Here is a 17,895-nt window from a genome sequence, read left to right on the forward strand (position 1 = left end):
GGATTGGGAGTGTAGGGCGGCTGGCTTAAACAGCCTGGGTAAGGTGGCTGAGCGGGTAACTGTGGCAGTGGGATTTGAACCCAGGTCTGAGGGACATTTACGCTTGTTTGATCTCATTCCACTGGGTTTCTGCATGGGCTTCCTACTGACCACAGCTGCTTCCCACACTCTGCCTTGGGGACATCGTGGTGTAAGACATTAACAAGTTTCCCTTAAAACAAGGATGAAGTGTGTAGGTGTCTAGTTAAATTTGGGACGCGCTCTCTGAGCCGCCCGTCTTGGAGAACCCCTGGCGTATTAGTATAGTAAAGGCTTTGATGTGTCCTGCAATTAAAAGACAAGAACACTTTGACCTGGAGTTTCCCAAAGGCATTTTTTTATGGAAGGCTGTTGTTGTACTCAACATCCCTCACAGCCTGAAGGGTTTTCCTCAGCATGCAGTCTGGGAACCACCAGCCTTCATGCTCAAGTTGCAGCCTCAGCCGAGCCCAGAAAGCCCTGAGCTGGGCCTGCTGCCTCTCCAGCTTCTCCTCATCTTGTGCTTTGAGTTAACCTTTGACTCCAGCCGCGCCTCTCTGCTCACTTTTGCTGACACATGGAGGGCTCCAGCCTCCTGGCTTTGTGCTGGCTATTTCCTCAGCCTGGAAAGCGGTTTCCCTCGTCCCTCCCATATGAACCTCAAGGGCGGGCAGGGCTGTCCCCTGCTCCTAACAGAGCTGATGACTTCCTCGACAGTATCAGCCTCCTATGAGGCCCTCCCTCTCGTCCAGCATTGCTCGCCGCATGCGCTGAGGGTTATTCCAGCAAGGCAGGCCCTCTGGATTGGGGCAGTCTTGGGTCCCTCCGTGGCTTATTCAGGCTTTTAATGATCTTTCTACACCATTTGTAGTGAGGAAGCCCGGTGCAGGGCAGGCTGGGGTGCAGGGCAGGTGGGGTCCGGCTCTCTGGGCTGCTCTCCACTGCACTCTGCCGCCCTCCGCCCTCCGCCCTCCACCCTCCGCCCTCCATGACGCCGTCTGCAGGCTCAGGTGAGCCCACTCACGCATGCCCACGCCGTACTCCAGGTGTCCACCATCAGCCACGCATTCCCTGAGCCCATGCTCCCAAGTGCCTCCTTACAAGGCCGCAGGTGATAGCCACAGAGGCCGATGGTGCAAAAAGCCTGAGAAATCTTCATTTACCCTATGACCCACCCCCTCAGGGCTATTCGCCCCACAATGTACACGTTTTCCTTGGTGAATGTGGAACACTGCAGCCGTGACCTGAAAGAGTAAACTGAATACAAGAGTATATAACTAAGCCCAGTCAGGGCACCAGCCTAGGGGCTAAAAAGACAAGATGTTCATTGGCACCAGCAGATGATCCATCCAATCTATAGTCAAAGGCCCTGCTCATGCGAGGGGTGAACCCCTCCTGCCATCACACACTAGGAGCCATCAGCTTCCTGGCCTTCACCGGCTGTGGTCTCGGCCACAAGCCATACACCGCATCCATGCCCCCCAGGATGCACTCACGCTGAGATTGGCAACACTCTTTTGGGGGTAATCAGCCAATCCCCAGGGGAACTTACTGCTATCACTCCAACACTGGGCTTTCATAGCCTCCACTGTCACCTGCACAAAAGGCCAACCCTCTGCATGTGCACATGGTCGGGGACCCGTGGATACAAGCTTCACATGTGCCCTTGCTTCGGTCCCCTCTTGGGCTCTGGTCCCCACCACAAGCCACGGTCCCCATCTGCCCCCCAAGGACGGGTTCCTCAGCACCTCACCCTTATTCAACAGTGAACAGGGCATCACCCACAGGTGATTTTAAGAGGCTCGCCTGCCTTAACATCCTTCAGCTGCTTAACCGCTCAGGCCTTCCCAACCTTGGCATCAGTTTTTTGCCTTATTACACTGGCTTTTTGATAAATCTCCTCTGTCTGGCTGCAGAGAACCTCACACAAGGCTGTTTTAGGCCACTCCAGCCCTCTGGCCACCCTTTGATTCTCATCTCCTGGGGTGCACAAATGATACTCTCCACCTCCACCCCCAGGGTCCCATAGACATAACATCAACCATCAAAGTTCTCCCACCTTCTGGTGGAACTTGTAGCCCATCAGTTTTATCCTTGCGTGAGCACAGGGCGAGCTCCGAATGAGGAATTGTGGTCCTCTTTCATCCCCAGTGAGTCTGCTGCCCCAGGGCTCGTGGGCTGGTCCTCGCGTGCTGTCTCTTCCACTCAAGGTCTTGCCCTGCATCTCCTCAACCTTGTCACTGCCTGTGCTCCTGCAGCATCTTTACCTCTTCCCGCAGCTCCTGGGCTCTGGTCCCCACGTATGCTGCTGTGGCACCTCCAGTGTTGTCCTTAACGCCATTTGCAGAGCTGTGAGGGAACGCTCACCCCCCAGCCCTGCCTCCGAGCAGGCACCATGTCCATCCAATGCTTCCCCACTGTGAGCAGGGTCCTCTCTTCACCCGCACTGGGGACTTAGCCACCTCAAGCCACCTCTGGAAGATGCCCACAGAGAGGAGGCCTGCCACCAAGTGTGACATGCTCACAGTCTGCCACCCCTCCTCACTCCCGGGGTCGAATCATCCCCATCTGCGTCGAATCATCCTGCTTCCCATGTCACTTGTTATGCCAGCAAGGCAGGTTCTCTGTGGATCTGGGAAGATGGGTAAAGGGGTGTCCTGGAGCCCTCAGTGGCTTTTTCAGGCTTGTTATGATCTTTCTACAGCATTTATAGTGAGGCAGCCCTGTACAGGGGTGCCGGGGTGGGGGCTAATCTTTACTGCCTCTGAGCACCTCTGTGCTCTGCGATGCCGCCCTTATAGCCTCAGTCTCTCAGCTCAGGTGTGCCCACTCACTCATGCCCACACCATACTCCAGGTGTCCACCGTCAGGCATATCCTGAGGCCACGCTCCTAAGCACCTCCTGCATTCAAGGCCGCAGGTGAGGGCCATAGAGGCCAACAACAAAAAAAGCCTGAGGAATCTTCATTTACCCTACAACTGAGGGTCTCTGTTTTCCCAGGGCATCTCCTGGTGTGGCCTGTGAACTTCCAGAAAGGCAGCACAATCTGTGCCAAGCCCAGGGCCTGGTGCATGATAGGTATTTGCCAGCCTTACTTCCTATTGTCTTCTAGTCTATCTTCTTAATATGTTTTTCTACTTATAAAAGTCATTTATGCTCATGATAAGATAAAAAAAATACATCTAAAGAAGAAATAGAATGTTTTAAGCCAAGTGATCCTTAACCTGGTTAGCATAGGAACATCCCATGTGAGCAGAGACTCAGACCCCCGAAAGCCAACCTCTACCTGAATGAGCACACACAGGTGTGTTTAATAAACTTCTAGTTGATTCTAAAGTGCTTCCCTCATTCAAGGTCCCTGCTTAGGTTATTTCCAATGTTCTTCTACCACCCCACGGCTGTGGATGAAGCTCTCTGCACATAACCTCCTGTCTATGGGTCTATTTATTGCCTTAGTACAGATTTCCTAGAAATGGAAATGCTGAACCAAAGGGTGTGGGGAGACTTTGAAGGCCCTTGGAACAGTCACTCTTCAGAAAGATGGTGCCAGCCCCCTCTCCCACCAGCCACTTACGAGGGTGCTTGTCTCATCACACCCCCATAATTATGGCCACTTTGGACAAAAAAGAATACAAGAATAGATGCTATTAAATTTGAAAGAAAAATTGCCTAGCTGGTTGGTTTTTAAAGAGAGGCATTTAGCAAGCTTTTCAGGCATAATTACTATTTAATCAAGCCTAGGAACTCGCAGGCTCATTATTTTCCTTTTGCACATGGTTGGTAATTTTGCCAGTGAGCACCCTGTGCCTCATCGTCTTCCCGAGTTTTTGCAGTTTGCGCGTGTGTTTTTCTGGAAGATTCTCCTCCCTCCTCCCTTTCCTCTCTCTGCACTGAGAACTGTAGCCGTGAGTTTCCTCCTCCTCCCCCAGAGGCTGGGTCAACTACTCAGCTCCCCTCAAGGGAGGCTTCTTACCTGAGGTGCTCACTCCGGCATGGGGGCAAGCGGCTATTGCCCACTACCGAGAACGTTGCCAGAAACTCAGTGCTCTTGTCTGTCATTTTCCATTTTTTCTCTTTTTCTGCATCCAGCTAACTCTCACAAGCAAGGACACCACCACAGTTCCTCCATGTCTGGACCCTCCTGGGCCCTAGGGGAAGCCCTGCCAGACCAGCTCATTCCAGCCCTAGAGTGGAAAAGACCACCAGGTCCTCCCTTCTGCCCAAGGGGTGAAGGCCCCCAGGAGCCACAGGATTTGAAGGAAAGAAGTTTCCAGGCGGAGGGGACATGGAGCAGAGGACAGTACTCAATGGAATGTTAAATGTGTTCATGCTCCAACTACAGTCTCCTGTCTAGAAATTCCCTCCAGGGAACGCTCACACGTGATAATGCCATTACCAGTGAATTTTCCAGCTGTTTGCAATGGGGAAAAAGCTCATTTGTGGCAACTGGTTAAATAAATGAAGGACCTTCCGTATTATGGGATACGAGGCATTCGCGCCTGGCAGTTAAAAATAACGAGGCAAAAAGACAAGGAGACAGGTTTGCATAGATGTCAGGAAAACGTTTACTGTTAAATGAAAGTGGCAGGCAAAAGAGACATATGTTCAAAATGACCCCATTTGTGTGGAAGGAAGCAATTTTATGCAGCCAGCGTTTAATGAGGACCTTTCCATGCCAGGCACTGTGGATAAAAAACAAACCACACAGAGCCCCCGTCCCTGGGCCGCGCACAGCCAGCGGTTATAAACAAGCCGAAATAAGACTGGAGGGAGCTATTCACACTCGTATATTCTTGGCAGGGAGTATGGGGGCAGGGAGATGGTAGTAAACTCAGGTTTTCGCATTTAATTCTATGCCTCTATATTGTTTGAAATTTTTCACAATGTGCATCGTGTTTGTCATTTAAGGTAATTCAAAGTGAATAAAAGAACTAAATGGGAGCCACAGCTGGGGTTTGAGATACAGGCCTGGGCCTGATGTCCATTCTTTCCAGGCCCCAGAGAGGGGGACACCGTCTCCTCACTTTCCAGGGACTCGTGGATTTAATCATTAACCTTTCAGGAAACAGCCAGTGAAACCACAATCACCATTGAGGGGGAAGTTTCGGGTTACCCCAGGGGTTACTGCCTGATCCACAGGCCCCAGGTCTCCGTCCTAAGTAATTTCTTGGGACACTATGTAGCCAGAGGTAACTGTTCTCTTTTTTCCAATTCTGAAAAATGTCCAGCCTTCAGAAAAATTACAAAAATAGTGGAACAAACACTTGTACTTCCTTCACCTACATTAGTTCCTAACAGCTTACCCACTGATTTCTCTCTTCTCCCCTTTTTCTATACGTATAATTTTTTTTTTAAAGATTTATTTATTTATTTATTTATACAAGCACTGGGTACAGTCAGAAGCGCGGGAGGGTGAGAGAATTCACCAGAGCCAGAGCGGGGAGCAGAGCAGGCAGAAGGACCAAAGGACACTGCTGAGAGGAGCAGCGGGCGGCAGGAGAGGTCTGCGCACCGTGTGGGACCCTCCTCCGGTGGCCGGGGAGCAGCCGGGGATCGAACTGGCGCTGCAGAGGCTGTGGGCAGCTTCGCAACCCAGCGCTCAACCGCTGCGCCACTGGGGAGGCCCATATACGTATAATTTTAATTTTTGCTGAATTGTTTGAAATTCAGCTATAGACGACACGACACTATATTCCTAATCCTTCAGCTGGTGTCTACTAAGAACCAGATGCCCCACATAACCACGATGTAGTTTCCCAGTTGGGAAATATAACATCAATACTATGCTAGTGTCTACAATGCGACCTATATTCAAATTTTGCCCGTTGGCTCAAGAATGCCTTTTAACAGCTTCATTTTTGAAAAGATCTGGGATGGAATCCAGGATCATGTAGTGCATTTAGTTGTCCAGTTTGTTCAGTCTCCTTTAATGGCAGGTCGCTAGCTTACTTTGACCTTTCCTGACTTGGCATGTTTTAAAAGTCTAAGCCAATTGTGTTAAAGCGACAATTAAATATAATACTTGAATTCTATGGGTCATTCTTGTCCTAGAAACATACATTCTCTCATGCTGCCAGAAGGTGGCGCTCTCAGAGGCCCTTGTGAATGGGCAATTTAAGAGAAAACAAACCAGATTGGTCTCAGTCTGATAAGGCTCACAATGGTAAAACATGATGTTAGAAATGCTCTTATACTTATAAAGGTGGTATTCTTCCAAGCGTGACTTCTCACCTATGACTCATAATCACTCGGGGATATTGTTTGTCAGCATTCTGATTTGGAGGGTTAGGGTGGATCCTAAGATTCTGCATTTCTACATAGCTGCCAGGGACCATGCAGACCACAGGTGGAGGGGCAGGGGGTTAGAACAAACAGCACTGAAGCTGGGCTCATCTACTGCTCCCCACAAGTCGCCCTCTCTTTCTCAGCCTAAGATCTAAGAAAGTCTGCGCACTCAGCCGGGCTTTTCAGGGAGAACTCTGCGTGACACCTGCTGGGCCCGACGCTGGCCGGTGGTCACCAAAAACCCAAAGTTGCTGTTCAAGAACCTGACCCTTTCATCTGCAAAGAGGAGAGTGTGACATTCCATCCCAGGACGGTGTTTGTGGTGCAAGTGAAGTCTATTCTGATGCTCTAACCAAAAATAAAGACAAAAACTAGACAATCTAAAAGAATGCATAGTTGAGTGTGTCTAGGCTTCTCTGTGATAAATAGCTGGGGTCTCTGATAAATATTGAGCCACAGGCAACTCATGCATTGGGTTTTCATCTATTCACTAAACACAATCATTCTCCTCTTTATTTTTCTCACTTCCTCAAGCCTAGTTATCTCCAGGGTAGAGAGGACAAGAGAGGAGGCCCCGTCTATACAAGTTGCATAAGTGATAAAAGTGTACAGGGTGCTGATTTCTCCACATCCTTTCAACATTTGCTATCTTCTTGATGGTATTTTTTGGATACAAGGTATATATTTCTTGACAGTAGGCATCCTAATAGGTGTGAGGTGGGCCTCTCATTGTGATTTTGATTTGCATTTCCCAGTGATCAGTGAAATTGATCATCTTCTCATGCGCTGGAGAAATGTCTATTCAGATCCCTTGCTCATTTTTGAATTGGGTTGTTTTCGGTTGTTGAATTTTAGAAGGTCTCTGTATATTCTGGATATTAATCTCCAATCAGCTATACAATGTATAAATATTTCAGTATATGTAATATATTTCCCAAGCATTTTTTCTGTCTAGTTACTTTTGAACAGAAGTCACTGGGACCCTCCCCTTGGCCGAGCCCCCACGGTGCACTGCCTCTGTTCAGCACAGGCGTGGCACACACTCACACATGCCTGTGCACAGAATCTTCTTTCTCCACTTAACATTGGTTCTGCCACACTGACTATTATTGGCTCTGAGAGGATTCAGGGCTCTAACCTGTGAGCTGCCCAGTAGCCTCAACCGACTGTGCTGGATTCTGCCCCAATGGAACCGTGGGCCTTTGCCTGAATGGCTTGGACCCATGTGCTTTGTTCAGATGCATCAGTTGCTCCCATCTTGAAGGAAGAGACCTGGTGGTGTTTACTTGGTGCCTGATGTTCACAGAGGCTGTAGAAGGGCTGCCGTCTTTGATGCTGTTACAGGCATTGAGTTGGTGCTGGTTCTTGTGGGTTTCTGCTTTTCAGGGCATCTGCTTATATTGGTGTCTTCCGTGCAGCCGCAGAACAGGCAGAGCCTTGCACACACCAAAAGCTCATTGTTTGTTGAATGAAGACTGATAAGCAAAGGAGATACGCTGGGCTGTTTAGAGTCATGCTGTCTGGATTTTAACTTTTTGCTTTAAATATCACATCCCCATATGCTAACACCTCCCACAAAACAGAGAAACACCTGTGTTGGTTTTGGCACAGGATCTGTTTGAGGTCAGGGCCGGGGCACCTTTGTTCTCTGGAGTGCTGTGCAGGTGTGTGTGCATGCATGTGGGCCTGTGTTTACATGTCTGTCACTTCCGTACTCTTGGGACCAAGGCCTCGACAGTCACATCACCTCAAGACAGCTACTGGACTCTGGCAAACCAGAGATGACTACAGTAGACCAATGGGCCCCAGCTGCTCAAGTACAAGGATGCATCTTTAACATAAAAATGTTTACAAAGATTCCAACGTGAGCCTCTTTATTTTAGCATTTGTAGATGAATAAAAATATGTCCCCAGGCATTTGAGGGACTTTTGTAATGACTCCCAAGCCATCCAGATCTGGGGATCCACTTTTAACACTGGAAATGGTAACTCCTGGGAACATGTGACATTCTCAAATCGTCCCCCCAAGCAAGCAGGGTTGAAGACCCTGACTGCTCTGAGTAAAGCGACACCAGCGCAAACACCATGCCTGTCTGGTTCTTGGATGTATCTTTGGCCCCAGGCGTAGACTCTGGACCTTAGCAGGTGCTTACAAAGTGCTTCTTGCCAAAACAGTCATCAAGAGGAGCGGCTGGGTGGCTGGCTGGCCTCACTCACCAGCTCTGCACTCCTGCTGCACGCCGGCCTTGAAGAGCAAGATTCACAGTTCCAGGCCTGGCTTCTCGACCCCCACCTAACCAAGTGCAATAAACATCACACGACCTCGTGGTGAACCCAAGAAATGTCACCTGTCCCCAAGGCCCCCTCTGCCTGGTTGCAGGAATGTAAGCTGGGCTCTATTGGCAAATCTCTTTTCTCCATGGGGCCGCAAGAACTTCTGGAAGTATCATGTGGGGAAGAGGGAGGAATTCTGGTTGTGGTCACTGCTAAAGCTCCTGGCTGTCCAGGCCCCATGAAGACCAGGCACTCCACAGGTTGCCTGCTACTTGGGGGGCATGGAGATCTCAGCATGGCTGCTAGCCCCAAGACCCATGTCCTGGCTCAGTGGGCACCCCCTGCGGTCACACATCTGAGGGAGCAGCAGCCTATGATAGCATAGGGCAGGCAGTGGGTTCTGGAGTGACTCACTCCTCCTAGTTTTGGGGACTCTCCTTTGCCTGTTGCAACATTTCTGCTCCTCCCCAGGACAATTTCCCTTGGGGTGAGGGGCACCCAGGGCCTCAGGTTAAGCCTGTAGAGTTGTGTGAGGCAGTAGGGGCCAAAAAGAGCCTGGAAAGAACTAACAAGTTGCAGCTCAGCAAATGGCATTGGCCGGGCTGGGGACCAGCTGTGGGCTGATGTTTACATCCTCCGGTCATTCCTAAGTCATCAGACTTTAAGTGCAGTGCTCATGGGCCTATTGAAATGATCCCGGTTAAAAGCTTTAAGATAAACAGAAGAGCTTCTCCTTTGGCCATCTCGTTCTTGTACGAACCGGCCAGAGAAGCAAACTGTAGACGGAGCTGGGCTGGGCTCAGGGACACACACTCTAATTAAGGGCCCTGGCAGGACAGGACAGGGCTGCTAGAGATGGTGTCAGATTCCAGCGCAGGGCTTGTCCATACTTTGGAAGGCACCGGAACCCATTCTGCTTCCTCTTTCTAGGACTCAGTCCCAGGCCCCTTCAAGGCCCAGTGGTGGGGGTTTCTTGGGTAGCAAGTTCTGGCTAGAACCACCCCAGCCCTGAGGAGGGGGGTGTCGGTTGCACCAGGAACTAATGAAGTAGTTTCTGGTTCTAAGCCAGAGGCTCTTATGCCAAGAGGTTCCAGGAAAACGAGCACATCCCAGTACAGGGAGGAAGTCAGGCAGCAAAGCGGGAGATTTTCCTAAGGAAGCCAATAAATCCTGGGGAAAGAATCCACGCCTGCCCAGATGAAGGTAGGAGGCAACTCTGCAGGTTTTGGAGTCTTTCTTTTTTCCCTAAAGCAAGAGAAAAACAGAAAGTACTCCCCTGCACTGCCTCTCAAAAGAACTGGGAAGAGACAATGCGTCTGTGTTCTGACACTCATTAGGGGACGGGAGCACGAGGGGAAAGATGAGGCAGAAGAGAAAAAGGCACGGAAAGTGGAAGCAGGGAAAGGAGGAGGGACGTGAGGGTTGGGAAGACGTGGGAGAAGATCAGAGGCAGAGACAGACGCGACGCAGACGGCCAGGACTACGCTGCTGGGAAGGCAAACGGCTGTTGGCCTCTCTCCATTTAGGCGAGCAGGGAGGGGGTATCAGAGCTGCAAGAACATGAGCTCCTCCTGTCCATTCCCTTTGTCCTGGGTTGAATATTGTCCCCCCCACCCCAAATTCATGTCTACCTGGACTCTCTGCGTGAGCTTGTGTGGAAACAGGGTCTTTGCAGCTGTCATTGGTTTAAGTGAGGATGTGCGGGGTCAGGATGGGCCCACCTCCAGGGACAGGTGTCCTTATGAGAAGGCCATGGGACAGGGGCACAGAGGCGGGGATCAGTGCCACAGCCCTACGTCCAGGGACACTGAGGGTTACCAGCCACCAGCAGAAGCCAGAAGAGGCAAGGAAGTTGCCTTTCCTGGATCCTTGGAGGGAGCATGATATCGACCCCTTCTAGGTTTCTTACTTCTGGCCTCCAGAACTGGGGAGACTGCGTTTCTGTTGTTTAATGTCGTGGTTCATGGTGATTTGCTGTGGCAGCTCTAAGAAATAAGTACAACTCATTTGCAGGAGAATCCTAGGGTATATGAGACACGTCCAAGCTCACGGTGTCAGCTGGTGGCCTAGCCCCACTCCAAGTGGCCTTTCACATTTCTTCACTTGCTTCCCAGCATCCTTCATCCTCTGTGAAATGAAACTAAACTTTCTCTTCGATTGCCCAAGTTCATCTTGAAGGAAACATTCATTTCCCATTGAACAGTGAACTCTGTGTGAAGGCCCAGGCTTTAGGAAGACCTGGGGTTATGAAATTTTTCAATAAATTTACTCCTATGCTGTAAGAAAGCAATCTAGGAGTTTATTACTTTGAAGAGGTGAGCACTGTCTCTAACCCTGAAATCGCCATGTGTTTCTTTACTCTGAGCAATTTTTTTTCAAAGCCCAAGTCCCGCTGGGGATATTGGACTTAAACATCCATGAAGACCTTTTACTAAGAAATGGGTTAAGAGCTCTTTCTGGGTTTTCAATGACATCAAATCCTATGGCACATAAATGAGTTTTTAACTATTTCATAGTTTCTCACCTCCTTTCGGATCATGTCTCTGAGAAACTGATAAAAGCTCTGGATACTGTCTCAGAAAACTGCAAACTCATGCAAGCTTTTACACACACACCCTCGGGGGATTCATAGCTAACAACCTTCTCCCAGGTCTCACTCCGTGGCCCCAGCTGTATAGACTACCTTCAAATCACCCCCCTCAAGATCACCCCTCCCTCTCTCCCCCACACCGGTTCACTTGAGTCACGTGGTCTAAGCAGAGCGGGGCCTGCCCTTTTTCTCCAACACGGTGGAGTGTCTTTAAAGAAACTGCACACCGGAGCTGAGTCCCTGCTGAACATCATCATTCAGCACCCTTCTTAAGACACTCAAACACTTGAATCAGCCCAGCAGAAAGTCCAGGGGACCACAGAGACTTTTTGAAGATGAACGAACTCCTAGAGCTGGAGGGTCCTGGGAAGACAGGCCGTCTTCCCGCTATTCTTTGGGGACACCTCTCTCTTGCCTCAAGGTTTTGGGAGGTGGTGCTCCTCATCCCACCTTTTCTACCTGGTGCCCTCTACCTCTCCCCAGGTCTTAGGTTAGATCCAACTTCCTCTTGAGCTCTTGCACTGACCCCCCAAACTCTGTGTTAGGATCAGCTTCCATGCACCCCCATTTTCTTTGAATTTCTCCATTGCACCATCTATCCCACTTGTCCCTGGCTCCTGACTCCTCTGGGCTGTATGTTCAAGGAGAGCAAGGACCACATGCTACCACCAGTTCCCAGCAGTGTCGGGAACACACAGAATGATGGACACAAACCTGTTGAGGAAAGAAACGAACGCTGGGCTGGTTCAGCGCAGGGCTTCCCAACCTTGGTCCCACGGGCATCTTGGGGCCGGAGAGTCTTTGTCACGGTGCTGTCCCGGGCATTGTATTTAGCAGCATCCCTGACTTCAATCCACCCACCCAGTTATGACAATAAAAAATGTCTCCAGACACTGCCCTGGGAGCCGGGGAGGCAAAACCGTCCTGGTGGAAAACCACTGCTTGCGTGACGAACGACCTTGGTGTCGCTGAGCCCATCTTGGGTTCACGTCAAGGAGCAAGAGTTCAGTTCATGAGTTCATGCCAAGGGACACTCGCACAGGCCACCGGCCTCTGGCAACTGTCCCAAGAGGGAAAAAATTCCACCGCGTGTTGGCCAAGGAGCATTTCAAGGCCTCCAGTGACCTGTTACAATGTCAGGACACCAGAGGGAGCTCTAAGCCGCCAGTTCTAGAACCCGGCCGTTCCCGGCGATGGTGACCAGATGTCCAGTTAAGCAATGAGCTCAGATACAGACGTTTGGCTAGGACAGCTAATTAGGACAGCTGAAGCCAGGATCCAGTGTTTGGAGATTTTTAAGCATTACATCTACAGTGACATCTATGTGTTTGCTGTCCTACTCAGAAACACAGGCAGACGGCAAAAATAATGAGAAGTCCATTTACGCCCCACAAATAAGACAGGGTCTTCCCAGTCTCTGGGCAGCGACCTTATTCCAGCAGCAGCAAGGGTCTGGGCTGACACCTCTGGGCTCTCCCCAGATCAAGATGCACAGAGCAGCAGACGCGAAGGTCATTAGGGGTCATCTACTCTTTTGCCTCCATCCTGAGTCCATGGCCTGAGAACTGGAAACCATATTAACATTTCTCTGTAGAACTTCGTGCGTGCCGTGCGTGGGAGCCTGAGGCTTTTATCCTCCAAATGCTCAGAACCATAAGTCTCATCTCCTGTTTGAGACATGAATCTGAGGCTTGGAGGTCAAACAACTCCATTGTTTCTGCAGCTAGAACCTGGCTAGGACACCCTCGGCTCTCCTCCGCCCAGTGGTGATCCGGGGCAGAGGTCTGGGGAGGCTGCGGAGAGGGTGGGTCCTGAGGCCTTGGGGGTGGCTGCAGGAGGGAGCTTTGCCACTGTTGTTGGATTAAAGAGGAGGCCCAATTAAATTTGAATGTCAGATACATGAATACTTTTCTAGTATAAGTCCCAAACATTACAGGAGACATACTTATGCCCCCAAATGACTGGCTGTTGATCCAAAATTCACATTTAACTGGGCATGCTGGAATGTCCTTGTTTGGGTGTCTTTGGCTCAGCCTGACAACCTCTACCAGGGACAAGCTTGGGGTCTGGGGTTGGGAAGCCAGCATGAAGGAGCAGCCTGGTATTCAAGATTCAGTGTTTACAGCTCAGACTCCCTGGGGGCCTGAGTCCAGGAGACCACTAGGCCTTGGCCTGTGGGATTGCCTGCTGGGGAGATTGCTTGGTCCTCTCTGCCTCCAGAGAGCCTGAGGCCCCTCGAACACTGCAGATACCCTCTGTGTGTGTAGCCTGTCAGAAGATGACATTTCACAGGTCTGTGAAGAGTAAAGATCAAATTTATTTAATACAACACCTCACACTGTGTCACTGAGGCGGCTGGGGCCAGGGGCTTCCGGTAGGTGCTCTCATGAAATTCCACAGCAGAATGGCCACAGCCCCTCCGCCCCAAGACACAATCAGAAACATCATAAGACCTCAGGAGACCACTTCCTTAGCAAGGAATAAATAAAAAAAAAAATTAGTAAGAAAAATAAGCATTTGATTTTTCTATTAAAAATAGTTGCTGTAGGCAACCATCTTCCTGTCTTCCAGCCTGCAGCAGAGTAGAGGAAAAGAAAGAAAGGGTATAGGAAACAGCTGAAGAACATCTGCGCTTTGTCCACTTCATTTTCTGTCTGGTGCCTTGCCCGGAACGGATGAGCCTTGTCTTCAAGTTGCATCTCCAAGATGTTGCTCCCAAACCGCTCTGTGTTCCCATTTGTGGAGGTCAAGGTCATGGAGGGGACAGGGGGGCAGCTGCGTGACCAGCGCCGTGAACCACAGGCCCTTGAAGGGCCAAAGACAGAGAGAGAGAGACCAGTCCCCGAGGGAGTTCCCTCGCTGGAAGGACAGACCCAACAAGAACAGGTTTCTGTGTATGAGGGTACTTGGAAAAGTTCCTGATCTCTGTACAAGACAAAACATTCAAGTTTCAAAATATCCCAATGGCCTGATGACCCTGAACCTCCTTCTGGCACTCACCACTCCTGAGGACACTCCGCCTTGGTGGACGGCGGGTCACGTGGGAAATGAACCAGCTCCTTGGTTTCTCCTGCAGCCCGCACGTGCGGGAGGAGGGATTTAGGAACTGGTGGCTTGGCCTGAGGAATCACTATGTTCAGTGGGAGTGGGGCAGGCTCATAAATAAGCGCACAGAGTTCTTGGAATATGGGAATCATCTCCTCCTCTTGGAACGTGCCTGTCCTCCCAGGGACGAGCCTCTGTCCTCGAAGTCCTAAGTTCCATCAAGGGAGCCTTCCGTTCTCTGGTGACAAGAGACGAGACAAGCGATGGTCACACCCCCAGGACTGAAGAAGAAAACTCTGCAGCTGCAGCCCCGTGAGGGCTGGTACCCCCACCCCGGTGGGAGGCAGCTCCTGCCCACACTGGCACCTCCCTTCCCTGAATGCCTGCTCCGTACAGCTTGCAGCCTCAACGCCCCATGTGCAAGACGCACATCAGGCCATCAACCAGCTTCACCCAGCACCCATAAGGCACACAGTACTGAGTCTCTCGGCACCATGATCACCCACAGAGGAAAAGGAATCGAGTTAAGAGAGACCTGGGTTTTTTGCTCCAGTTCTGCCTCTAATAGGGGAGGTAGCTTCTCTAGGTCTGTTTTTTTTTTTTAATTAATAAAATGAAGAACTGAACTCTAATGGTCTAATTGCATGTTTCAAAATGCTATGATTCTGCCTTCAAAAGGAATGAAATTCTGATACATTTGAAGAGATTAAACCTTAAAGACATTATGCTAAGTAAAATGAGCCAGACACAAACGGAACACATACTGTGCGGTTCCAGGCGCCCAGAGCAGTCAAACTCAGACGCAGAAACCAGAACAGTGGGTGCCAGGAATGGGGGCGGGGAGGGGGGCAGTGTGGGGTAGAGTTTAGGGGGCAGAGTCTCTGGAATGATGAAAAGATTCTGTGGCTGGATGGTGATGATGGCTGTTGAACTTAATGCTACTGAATTGTACACTTTAAAAGGGTAAAAATAGTAAATCTCATGCTGTATTTATTTTTACTACCATAAAAACAAACAAACAAACAGTCCCCTGTGCTGTCGTGTCCAAAATTTTGTCCATAAGGTGTTTGTGTCCATCCATCAGGGGCTGGACCTCCCTCTCACCCGGTCACTGTTATCTATCAGAGGATGCCAGGAGCTGCCACGGAAAATTTTATAAGTCATCAGTTGTTGGCGAACAAGGGTGCCGGAAGTAGAAGGTGGAAGAGACCCCCACAAGCTGGGAAGCTGTTTAGAGGTGGTTAGGGGACCCTAGCCAGGCAACGAGGGGTCACGGAAGACTCCGGAGAAGTCACTCAGGAGCCGGCCTCAAAGGTGGAGTGGATTTTGACAAATGGATGGAGCACAGGGGTGAAAGAGTGGAGGGTACCGGAAATGCAGGAGCAGAGGGGGGCCAAAGAGCAGACAGGATCTGAGCCCATTGCCCTGCACACTCTGTGAGCTCCAGGCGCCCTGCTGCTGGTGGAACTTGGGGAGGCAAGGGCAGGAGAAGCTGTGAGGATTGGCCCAGGTATTGGGGAGCCGGCCACTGGACTGGCTGGCTACCCAAGGGTGGCTGACAGTTTCTCTTGTTCTGGCACTGCTGGATCTGAGTTGCCTTTTGGAACAGGATGCAGGCCCTAGGGGCTCCAGGTGGAGGGTCCAGGCTCAGCTCCTCCCTGCCAGGAGAGACCCGGCAGGCGGGCCAAGAACTGTGTGGGCCCCAGAGGACTGGAGGCCTGCCAGCCCTGGCAGCTACCCTCGCCCCACTTCCTCGGCTCGTGGCCAGTCTTTTGCAGGCCCCAGACCAAGTCCCTCCCCAGACCTCCTCTCTCTCTCGGGAGGAATCCAGTGCTCAGGGAGCTGCTGCAGGATCTGCCCCACAGACAGGAAGGGCTGGGCCACTCTCAACTGGACTTTGGGGATTTTGAAGTAAAGGTTAAAACACTTATATCCAGGACCTGTGCTTAAATCAGGGACCAGCCATCAGCAGCCTAGTTATAGCCATAAAGTCCCTTCCCCCCGCTTCCCCGCTTTCTGGCCAGAACATGGTGTGTGAGCCCTCAAAGGTCACTCTGTTTCTCACCCCCAGGATTTCTCCTTCCTGCTTCTAGAAAGTGCACCCTAGAACACTTCCAACAGGCCTGGTCTATGCTAGGGGCTCATTTCATCCTTGCAACAACCAGGGGAGGGGGTTTCATGACCTCCAATTAACAGATGAGGAAACTGAGGCTCAGCGGGATTAGGCCATCTGCTCATAGTAACACAACTAGCACATGGGCAATTAGGGGAAGCAAAGTTTTAATGTGGGTCTCTGATTCCCAAGCCAAAGACTGGCTGTGGCTGTATCCTGGGCTTTGGGTAAGTTACTCCTTGAGTCCCCTCCTATGACTGGGTATTTCAGGACCAAGTGAAGAAAATCTCCTATCCATACTCCCAAAGGGTCTGAAGAAAAGAGTTTTAAAATAGATCATCAACTAGTTTTTAGGTGGCCGCAGGGAGGGGACAGAGAACTTGGCACACGCGTGTCTCATTTAACGCTTCAGGCAATCCTACAAGACGCTACTGTGTCACCACCCTTGTCCTGCAGATGGGGGAGCTTAGGCTTGAGGAAGACAGGACCACCCAAACCAGGCTGGCCAGCTGGACTTTCACTCAGGCCGGGGTCCCAGCTCCTGGGCACTTCGCGTTGCACCTCATTGCCCGCTGGCTCCCAGAAGGGGAGGAGTCACCTTTTTTCAGTAAGAAGACAAGTTTCTCTCCAAGATCCCAGACCCATGCAGGTCCAGATTCACCCCTGCAAGGACAGGGTGTTCTCTTTCTTGTTATCTGTCTGCATGGCTCACAAACACGATTGATAAACAAGGCAAAAATGGCAGAGGAAAAATGAAGTCAGAATGTGCCATTGAAGCAAGTCAAACAATACTAAATTAGTATTTGGCTAAGTGACTATCTCATTGTTAAGATATTTCCTCCAATATGTTTTCAGAAGCAACGGCCATTAAACAAGAGGGAATGATCGCCAGGTTTGATTTCAGGAAGGAAATCCCCTCCCATTTCCCTGCTAGGCAATTCAATTAATTTTCTCCTGACCCTCACTACCTGATTATTAGGGAAACTATACCTGCTTCTCTTATAAACAAAATGCAACCGCTTAAAGATTCAAAATCCCTTTCCCCACAGGGCGGGAGTCCCCATGCTCCCGCCAAACAGCTTAATTCTTTTGTGGGGAGGTCTAATAGGGGGAGCTCCCAGGATGCTCCTGGGAGCAGACTGCAGGGCACAGGGGCCAGGGGAAAGGGAAAACTCCATCTCCTAGAGCTCAGAGCCTTTGTCCAGTGAGACCATTTGGCCTGAAGACAAAGTAAACAAGGCCTGTAGCTCCAGGCGACCTGCCTGGGTGGACACAGCCTTGTTTCTCGAAGCAGAACTTCTCTTTATTTCGGGTTCCACACTGTGCAGGAAGCAAAGCCGGCACTTGCTACTGTTTCCAGGTCTTGATGGCTAAGGCAGTGACATGATTTTTTGGGCTGCCCAGGGAGTCTGGAGACTTGGGTCCTAGTTCTGGCGCTGCCAGCAGCCAGCTGGACAAACTGTTCGACCCGCTCAGACCTCGGTTTTTTCATCTATACATCTGGCTCCCTGCCCTGCCACTCAACTGTCTCTGGTTTAGGAGATGGCTTGGATTTAAGCTAGAAAAAGA

General features: G+C 50.6%; 1 protein-coding gene across 1 annotated transcript in view; it reads right to left on the minus strand.

Annotated features, from left to right (window-relative positions):
* Positions 1 to 13,442: 13,442 nt before the first annotated feature.
* PECAM1 (platelet and endothelial cell adhesion molecule 1) overlaps positions 13,443 to 17,895 on the minus strand; it is a 54,265-nt gene continuing 49,812 nt past the window's right edge. Inside the window, exon 16 of the mRNA XM_037492268.2 lies at positions 13,443 to 14,451. Within this exon, the coding sequence (XP_037348165.1) occupies positions 14,422 to 14,451 (30 nt within the window). The 3' untranslated portion in view covers positions 13,443 to 14,421. The remainder of the gene's footprint in view (positions 14,452 to 17,895) is intronic.

Source organism: Talpa occidentalis, unplaced genomic scaffold (assembly GCF_014898055.3).
Source record: "Talpa occidentalis isolate TD23 unplaced genomic scaffold, MPIMG_talOcc4v2.1 talOcc4.7, whole genome shotgun sequence".
Classification (NCBI taxonomy): Eukaryota; Metazoa; Chordata; class Mammalia; order Eulipotyphla; family Talpidae; genus Talpa; species Talpa occidentalis.